This window comes from Apium graveolens, chromosome 5, assembly GCF_009905375.1.
Source record: "Apium graveolens cultivar Ventura chromosome 5, ASM990537v1, whole genome shotgun sequence".
Classification (NCBI taxonomy): domain Eukaryota; kingdom Viridiplantae; phylum Streptophyta; class Magnoliopsida; order Apiales; family Apiaceae; genus Apium; species Apium graveolens.
The window spans coordinates 17627935-17638199 of NC_133651.1; the positions used below are offsets into that span (position 1 = coordinate 17627935).

At 36.7% G+C, this 10265-nt stretch overlaps 1 protein-coding gene across 1 annotated transcript; it reads left to right on the forward strand.

Moving 5' to 3' along the window:
* The first annotated feature begins 8183 nt into the window (after nucleotides 1-8183).
* On the forward strand, nucleotides 8184-9891 carry LOC141661632 (AAA-ATPase At3g50940-like). The gene is made up of 2 exons (XM_074468643.1): nucleotides 8184-9222; nucleotides 9360-9891. Exons 1-2 carry the CDS (start codon nucleotides 8218-8220, stop codon nucleotides 9840-9842), a joined length of 1488 nt encoding a protein of 495 aa, XP_074324744.1. The 5' UTR covers nucleotides 8184-8217; the 3' UTR covers nucleotides 9843-9891.
* The last annotated feature ends 374 nt before the right edge of the window (nucleotides 9892-10265 follow it).

A 10265-nucleotide genomic window follows, 5' to 3' on the forward strand; every position in this document is an offset into this window, starting at 1 on the left:
TTTTTAGTTATATATTTAAAATTAATAAAATGAGTAATATTATGAATATAGCTAATGATTATAGCTAATGTCATTGAAGTAAAAATACTTACAGTTTTAATAAAGTTTTAGCTAATGATATTTTAGCTAACAGTTTTAAATGTTAACTTGATGCTATTAGGGTCATATTAGACTTTCTAATTCTTTTTTGTTACTCAGCCTATTTTCCCAATGAATTTGAAATGTTTCAAAATTTTTCTTAATCAAATACTAATATATTTTACTTCATTAATTTATACTATTATATAATAGACGAAATATTAAAAATTTTGTTAGTACACTCTTTGTTAATGTACATAATTATTCATACTTATTTTTTTATTAAATTACTTAATTGCATTTACTTAATTAAAATATAAACCTTTATAATTAAAGATTATGGGCATATCTAATTTGAGGTTATATGATTCCCATTTATCTATTTGATAAATTAAACTATACCTGTTATATGATTCCCATTTATCTATTTGATAAATTAAACTATACCTAACCAAATTGTTTGAACTCGAATACATCATCAAATCGTCATTCAAACTAAACTAAAGAAACCTATTCTGACGGGAATAAGTGCATGTTTAATAATATATAATAGACAAAATATTAAAATTTTGGTTGGTCCTCTAATCCTAATAAGCATTCAAGTCAATTTTGTGTACCAACTTAAATTCCAATTCAATTTATTATTTTAATTAATATTTAAGTCAACTTATTCAACTAATTTATTTAAATTTTAAAATAGTCTTTACTATTAAAACTTGAATCATCATTAAAACTAAACCTAAAAACCCTATTCGAAGAGTTTATTAATATTTTAATAGATAATATATTAAAATTTTGGTTGGTCGTCAATTTTTTCTACCAATTTAAATTACAATTCAGTTCCAGTTTATATTGATATCAATATTATTCTAATTGACATTGAAGTAAACTTATTCAACTAATTTACTTTTTATTTAATTAATTATAACTTAATTAAAACAGTTTTTACTATAAAAACAAATTAATTATACTATAAAGTAGGTATTATACATTTATGTTATACTAATTTAAATCTTGTGCGATGCACGTTTTTTTGAAATTTACATTCTTATTTTTAAATTTTTTTAAAATTTATTTCTAAATTTTTTAATGTATATATATGTCGTTATTTCGGACGTTGTTGTAATATTGATTTTATTTTTGATAATTTGTTGTAATATTATTTAAACTTTGTTGTAATATTGTTGAAACAAATATACATATATTGAGAAATATAGGAATGATGAATTGAATTACAGCTACATATAATATAATGTCTAATAATATTTTATCTATTGTTGTATTATTTTATCATAATTTGGTTTTTGAATAGTGGTAGAATAATATAAATTTTTATATTTATGATTGTCTAAATATCTAATCATTTTCTATTTAGGATTGTATTATGACATTATATTGAAATTGTGTTTGAATAGTGTTAGAACATTGTAATCATTTTACATTTCTGATTGTATTAAAAATATACTTATTCTAATAAGATATAGTCTTAACCATTTATTATTTATTATATTAGATCAACAGTTCAGATTACTTTGATGATACATGTTATGCCCAAAATTTGGTATAAACCTTGTTCGGGTCAAAACCGGGTCAATTGGACAGAATTGAAGAAGGAATGCATAAAATTGAGGAACAGATAAGATAATCTTTCCATAAAAGGAAAGCGGACGCGCCCTATGATGAAAATGGTTGATGGACAGTTGCAAGTGTCCATGCATGGGAGGCGCGCCCTCAAACATAGTGAGGAGGCGCGCCTAATTACTGAAGAAAGGGTGAGAAATTCCTTGATTGAATTCTTTCCTATGGTGAGCCTTAGGGCGCGCCCTAAGTGAGAAAGATAGCTTGGATGGGACTTCAACATGATTACTTGGATGGGCTCTGTGAAAGATTCAAGGAAGATGGAGATTATTATTACTAACTTATTTGATGCAGGAACTCTATTGAAGAACTCCTTCCTATAGCATATCTAAAGGAACGGCGGTGTCCGTGGTTAGAGACCTCTAGAGGTATGCCTGGAATGAAGGCCTCCTCCTGTAGTCAATGAGTGTCCTCATTGGGGATGCGGGGTGAAATCTGGTGTGTGCTTTGGGAGCTCTGTCTCTGTAGTCAACGGGTGTCCTCGTTGGGAGACTTTGGAGTATCCTGCACTTTGCACCCAAAAGCTTGGGATCACTTGTCCTGCAATCTGGTAGGGGCTCCTTATCGGGGGGCAAGGATGCATCCAACATTTGGGGTGAACCACGGCTATACCTGCGTCCATGGACTAGAGAAACAGCTGGTAGCGGAAGGTTATCCTTGGCCAAGGAGATGCCTCATCCGTGAAGTCTCGAAGCCGCGGAAGAGCCTTGGGCCTTTGTGGTTGGGCCTCATCGGCGGACATTCCTAAAGCTAGTAGAAGACGGTTTCCAGTGGGTTTCCCATTGGGCCTCGGGATAAGAAATCTAAGCCCATTAGGTTTCTTGTTCCCCAATAACTACGTGGGCTTGATTCCCTATAAATAGGGATACGTAGGGAAATTGCAAGGGGTGAGAAGCGAGAGCCTAAGGAGCCACCACTAACCCTAAGCAATCTCAACCCCCAATAATCACCACCACCAAACATTATTCATCTTTTCCGACGAATACTGTTCATCGAATTCATCGATTATTGTTCACGTTTCCGACAAAGAACCACCGTCACAGATCTCGTTTCCGGCTACGAACCTCAAATTTTGTTGTTACCAAATTCCTCCATCAACAAATTGGCGCTAGAAGGAGGGGGCTAATCAAGATCAAAATCTCAGGAGGAAGAGATGTCTCGTCACGATGAAGGTTCTTTGACGCAAGAATTGAAGGATAGCCACGGAGGAGTTGCATACAACGGCCACGAAGGAGATCCGTGAATAACTGTTTTCGGCAAGGGGGTCGAAGGAGATATGAGTGTAGTATCCGCGGCCACGAGGGAGATCCATGGATGATGATATCCAGCCATGGAGGTTGAAGTTTGCAGTCATAGCCACGAAGGAGCGAAGTTGGATGGAAAATTCGGATTTGATGGATTTAGCGATTTGCTTACACTGTTTGGGCCATATCTCGAGTTCCGTAAGTCAGATTTGAACGATCTTACAGTCTACGCGAAACTTGTTGAATTCTCTTTAATTTGGAGATGATATGATTACGAGAATAAAAGTTGAGCAGTCCGAAAACAGAGGAAAACAGTAGCTGCGAATTTTTCCAAAAAATCCTATTTGGTTTAGAAGATTGGGAGAATCCTGTTTGGTTTAGAAGATTGGGAGAAACCTATTTGATATTGAATATTGGAGTATCCTATTCTAATTAGAATATTGGAGTATCCTATTCTAATTAGAAGATTGAAGAATCTTATTCCATTAAGGAGATTGGAGAATCCTAATCCAACAAGAAGACTGAAGAATCCTATTTGATTTAGAATATTTGAGAACACTATTCAGTTCGGAGGACTTAACCAGGAGCAAATCTGAGGAGGATCGGGAGGAGAACGCTCCAAGAAGAAGGCATTACTACCAGGAGCTAGTCATCGCCGTTAAGACGATTTCTCGAGGTAACACTCGACTAGTTTTGTTGTGTTTTCCGTTAATTGTTTCTGGGAATTATGCAGGAAGAATATTGTGAAAGAGATTTAGCACGGAGGAGACCCACACAAACACTTAGAACGCACCTTGATGAAGATATTCGAGGCCCAAGGGACTTCCAACAAATTTCAGGAGAGTTCGCTGATTGGACACGTCTGTCCCTCTAGGACGCGTCCTCCAGGTAACATTTAAAGTTCCATATTAATTGTATTTCTTGCAGGTAGGAAATCTTATCTGGGAAAAATCTCATGATTTTCCAAGCACAGTATCACAATCTATTAAGGCGCGCCCTCTGCATGTGAGAAATTCAATAGAAAATGGCCTTCCCAGGGAGCGCCCTCAGAAGAAAAAGTCTATGGAAGTTTTTAATGAAGATGTCTTGATGATCAGATGAGTCATAGTTAGTACTTGAAGAATGGCTTGACTGGAACTAATTCCTTGTCTTTCAAGACGCGCCCTTTTTTTAAGGCGCGCCCTCACAGAAATATTGAGAGTGAGATGCCCTTTATTGGATGACACTTCGTGAGATGCCCAAGAGATATTTCTACATGAGATAGTTTCGGCATCCCTTGAGCTTTGTAGAAGATAGAAGCCTTCTAAGAATATTGATATTTGATATGGTTTAATTACATGAAGATTCTGTAGATTACCCTTGACGAGGTGGATGCGACTTTTACAAAGGACGCGCCCTCGACAAGATGATTTCCCTTGTCGAGGTAGATGCGTCTCTGATAGAGGACGCGCCCTCCAAGGATGAATACCCTTGTCGAGGTAGATACTTCTCTTATAGAGGGCGCGCCCTCCAAGGATGGATATCCTTGTCGAGGTGGATGCGTCTCTGACAAAGGACGCGCCCTCCAAGGATGAATACCCTTGTCGAGGTGGATGCGTCTCTGACAGAGGACGCGCCCTTCAAGGATGATTTCCCTTGTCGAGGTGGATGCGTATCTGACAGAGGACGCGCCCTCCAAGGATGATTTACTCTTGTCGAGGTGGATGCGTCTCTTCCAGTAGACGCGCCCTCCAAGAATGAATACCCTTGTCGAGGTAGACGCGTTTCTTACAGAGGAAACTCCCTCCAAGGATGATTAATTTTGTCGAGGTAGAAGCTCCTCTTATAGAAGACGCGCCCTCCAAGAATAAATACCCTTGTGGAGGTGGACGCTCCACTTATAGAGGACGCGCCCTTTAAAGGATTTTCCTTATCAAGGTAGACGCACCTTATATAAAAGACGCGCCCTCCAAGGATGAACACCTTTTTTTTAGCAAAACGCCCCTCATAAAGAGGACGTGCCATTTAATGATGTTAATTATTTGAGGAAGACGTTGTCACTATAAAGGGAGCGCTTTTTGAAAATAGATGATTGTAGAAGATCATAAAAGTTTTGACTTTGGTTTGAATAAATTACTATTGATGGAAAAGACGAGAGCGGTGGTTTGCAGTTATGATTTGGCAAAAAGTAAGAAATCAAGTATGAAGGGGTATTGTGTCATCGGTGGAAGGATCACGCTCACCAACAAGGCACGTCCTTGCATCAAAGGTTATGTATTATTTAAAGATCAGAGAGCTAGTCTTTTATTCTGGTCGTGTTTTTCTTAGAGCGCGCCCTCATACGATGACATTTTCAGTTTAAGGCGCGCCCATGAGAAATCAATATTAGGATGAAAAAGTTGGAGAAAACTCTCAAATCTTTGTTAATGAATTATGCTTTTTCAAGGTATGTGAGGTGCACACTTTTGTACAACTTCTCTTGTTTTTTACGCCGAGTTAGCTCATGTAAGCTTAGAGAAGTGGTGCATAAGTGGTAAACCTCTCTAGACAAACCAATGTTATAGCTATAAAGAAGAGAAGTGGTAGAGAGTGACAGATGTTACGTTAAGGGGTGTGAAGTTGTTGTATAGATTCATGAGATGCACATTCATCCAAGGCGCACTCTATCATGTTCAAAGAAGAAATGGAGCAGGATGAAGAAAGAGGAATGAATAAGTTCGTAAGGGCATACCCTCAAATTGGTAGACGCTCATACAAATTTTTCAAGTTTGCTAGGGGGGTTGAAAATTTCAATCCCATTTTCAATAGCATATGGAATTTAGGGGTTGTTGTTATGCCCAAAATTTGGTATAAACCTTGTTCGGGTCAAAACCGGGTCAATTGGTCAGAATTGAAGAAGGAATGCCTAAAATTGAGGAACAGATAAGATAATTTTTCCATAAAAGAAAAGAGGGCGCGCCCTTTGCGTAAGCAGGACGCGCCCTATGATGAAAATGGTTGATGGATAGTTGCAAGTGTCCATGCATGGGAGGCGCGCCCTCAAACATAGTGAGGAGGCGCTCCCAATTGCTGAAGAAAGGATGAGGAATTCCTTGATTGAATTCTTTCCTATGGTGAGCCTTAGGGCGCGCCCTAAGTGAGAAAGATAGCTTAGATGGGACATCAACATGATTACTTGGATGGGCTCTGTGGAAGAATCAAGGAAGATGGAGATTATTATTACTAACTTATTTGATGCAGGAACTCTATTGAAGTACTCCTTCCTGTAACATATCTACAGGAAAGGCGGTGTCCGTGGTTAGAGACCTCCAGGGGTATGCCTGGACTGAAGGCCTCCTCATGTAGTCAATGGGTGTCCTCATTGGGGATGTGGGGTGAAATCTGGTGTGTGATTTGGGAGCTTTGTCTCTGTAGTCAACGTGTGTCCTCGTTGGGAGACTTTGGAGTATCCTGCATTTTGCACCCAAAAGCTTGGGATCACTTGTCCTGCAATCTGTAGGTGCTCCTTATCGGGGGGTAAGGATGCGTCCAACATTTGGGGTGAACCACGACTATACCTGCGTCCACGAACTAGAGAAACAGCTGGTAGCGGAGGGTTATCCTTGGCTAGGGAGATGCCTCATCCGTGAAGTCTCGAAGCCACGGACGAGCCTTGGGCCTTTGTGGTTGGGCCTCATCGGCGGACATTCCTAAAGCTAGTAGAAGACGGTTTCCAGTGGGTTTCCCATTGGGTCTCGGGATAAGAAATCTAAGCCCATTAGGTTTCTTGTTCCCCAATAACTACGTGGGCTTGATTCCCTATAAATAGGGATACGTAGACAAATTGCAAGGGGTGAGAAGCGAGAGCCTAAGGAGCCACCACTAACCCTAAGCAATCTCAGCCCCCAATAATCACCACCACCAAACACTGTTCATCTTTTCCGACGAATACTTTTCATCGAATCCATCAATTATTGTTCACGTTTCCGACAAAGAACCACCGTCACAGATCTCGTTTCCGGTTACGAACCTCAAATTTTGTTATTACCAAATTACTCCGTCAACAAATACATGATCAAAATTTCGGATAAAAAGTCACTTGGGCTTATTATATATAAAGGATATAATAGATATTATAGATATCTATATTTGTACTATTAGAAAATAATTCGTTCCTCATATAAATTGACTGAGATAAATTAAAATAATCTACAATTTTTCATACGGATTAAAACAATTTATATTATTGATCTAGGCTATAATAAAATTTAAAATAAATAAATAGTAAATATATATATATACACTATTCACTCGGGTTAAAAAAAGTATACTATCGAACGTGACTAAAACAAAATTATATTAAAGAGAAAATTTATTGGTCGTTATAATGGTTTCGAGATAAAATAAAATAATACACACTTTTCATTCGGGCTAAAATACATTTATATTATCGATCAGGACTAAAATAAATTAAAAACAAATTAAATATAATTAGTTGAGTTTGTCCTATACAATGAGTTTTGGGTTAAAAAATACTGCTTATGCTATAAATATTATTATTGAACCAGATAAAAATAAAATTAAAATTGAAAGTTAATTAACTGGTCGGTATATAATGACATCGGGCTAAAACAAACTAATATAAACTATACATGCGGACAAAAAAATATCGAATCGGGTTAAAACAAAATCATATATTATTAAAAGAAATTTGTGGATGTTCTAACCTAGTTAATAATAATAAGAGATATATTATTAAAAGAAATTTGTGGATATTCTAACCTAGTTAATAATAATAAGAGATTATGTATATTATTTTGTTGGCAGTATAAAATAGATCAGATAATTTTACATATAGATCAATTATGAATGTGCAAGTGACTATTTAAAATTTTTATAACCGATCTTAACTAAAAAAAAAATTGAAAAGAAGTTACTTATAAATTAAGCATAGCTTAGTTCAAATAGGGCTCCTCAAATTTAATTTTTTAATAATTGCTCGAGGAGACGAGGAAATAAATAGAAGATCAATTTGTTCATATAATCAAATAACATAAACCAATAAAAAAAAGACCTTCCTTGCGGGTTACGCTCTTGACTCTGCTGGCTCTTATGAACCCTAATATGAATCAATTACCTAGGTTATCTTTTTTTTTTTCGTTATAAATAGACCAGAAGTTTATTCTTATGTATCTCAGAGACAACTTTTTTTACTTGGTTAAACTCAGCACAAATCAAAGAAACTCGATTACTGCACCGACCCTTTGGTATCTCAGAGACTACTTGTGTAGCTTACAGCATGTCAATGATGAGTTTCAATGCCTTGCCTTCGGCAGCAGCTGTTTATGGTGCATACGCATCAGTTTCGTCATCGGTCATGCTTTTGAAGACGACTTATTATCAAATAGTCCCTCTTCAAGTTCAAGAATATATTAATTCTGCCATCTCGCGCTTCTTCACGAAGCGTATCATCGTTGAAGAAGAAAATTCTCTGCTCACTCTGATAATCGAAGAGAACGACGAATATAATTATTCAAATCATTTATTTGATTCCTTCGAATTATACATGGCCACTAAAGCCATTCCCACAACGAACTGCCTCAGAATCTTCCAGCCGAGCAACAAAAGCAAACAATTGACTACCAAAATAGCTCAACAGGAAACCATAACTGAATTTTACGAAGGTGTTACGATTACATGCACATTCCGTTTCAGAGATTCAAAAGACACATCCGAGAAAAAGAATCAGCAAGAAAGAGTCTCGAGTGATGAAAAGCAGTGGTTTGAACTTTGTTTCGAGAAAGAACACAAGGATGTTGTCATGAATTCATACATACCGTTTGTTCTGAAACAAGTAGAAGCTTTAGAAAATTCAAAGAAAGATTTGCAACTCTACTCTTATAGTGGGGGGTCTTGGTCCCCTACAGTGCTACAGCATTCGTCGACATTTGAGACATTGGCAATGGAGCCTAGTGAGAAGAAAGCTCTAATGGATGATTTAGATTTGTTTGTGAAGAGGAGAGATTATTTTAAGAAAGTAGGAAGGGCTTGGAAGAGGGGCTACTTGTTGTACGGGCCTCCTGGGACAGGAAAATCGAGCTTGGTAGCAGCGATGGCTAATTATTTAAAATTTGACATCTTTGATTTGCAGCTCATGAATGTGGGCAGTGATTCTGGCCTAAGGAGATTGCTGATGGGGATTGAAAACAGATCCATTCTTGTAATTGAAGATATTGATTGTAGCATCAACTTGCATGACAGAAATACTCTAGCAGATGATCATAAACCAAAGTCCAATTCGCAGGTAATTTACTATTTTGTTGTGTGCTTGTAAATTAATTATATGGCTTTTTTTAATTACTCACACACGCACACACCAGTTTAGAAGCGTTTTCCCATTTTTTCATTATATAAAATATCTTTATTTTTCGGTATCTGCAGTTTACACTATCGGGACTATTGAATTTCATAGATGGGATATGGTCGAGCTGTGGAGATGAAAGGATTATAATCTTCACAACCAATTATAAGGATAAGCTTGATCCTGCATTATTGCGTCCTGGACGAATGGACATGCACATTCACATGTCATATCTTACTATGAATGGCTTCAAGTGTTTAGCTTCCACCTATCTGGACATGAAACAACAGCACTGGCGTTTCAGGGAGATTGAAGAGCTACTAGAAAGCGTTGAAGCCACCCCTGCAGAGGTTGCTGAGGAGCTTATGAGGTCCTGTGATGCTGATGTTTGTCTTGGAGCACTTGTCGATTTTCTCAAGGAAAAAAAGAGGAAAAGGGCTAGTGTTGAAACCAACAATGTGGAACATAAAACCAACAATGGGGAATCCACTACTGATGAAGTTGAACTTCTCCCAGAAGCCAAGAGAATAAAAACTAATGGTGTTAATGTTACTGCTACATAAGAACTTCTCTCTGTTTTCATTTGACATGGCCATTTTGGATTTTTCATAGTCAGCGATTGAAACTTTTTTCTGTTTGCATGTTTATTATCTTAAACAATGACAAGTGATTCAATTATGAAACATAAACATATATCTTACATGTAGATTCTGCATATATTCTTGTAAACCCTTTTCTTTTAGGAATTTAACTATGTATTCAAAGCTGAAAATTAAATAGAATTCTAAGTAATTCACAAAACTTAAAAAATATATAAAATTCACACTTGTATTTCGCTCAAAATGATTTGATATTTTTCTAATGATTGCAAACCTTGGAAGACAAATAGGATGGAACCTAAATACTTCTAGTTCATGCACTTAATTATTGTCAGGATTAATAAAAAAGAGACAGGGCGGGGATCATAGCAGAGAGGAGAGAAAGAT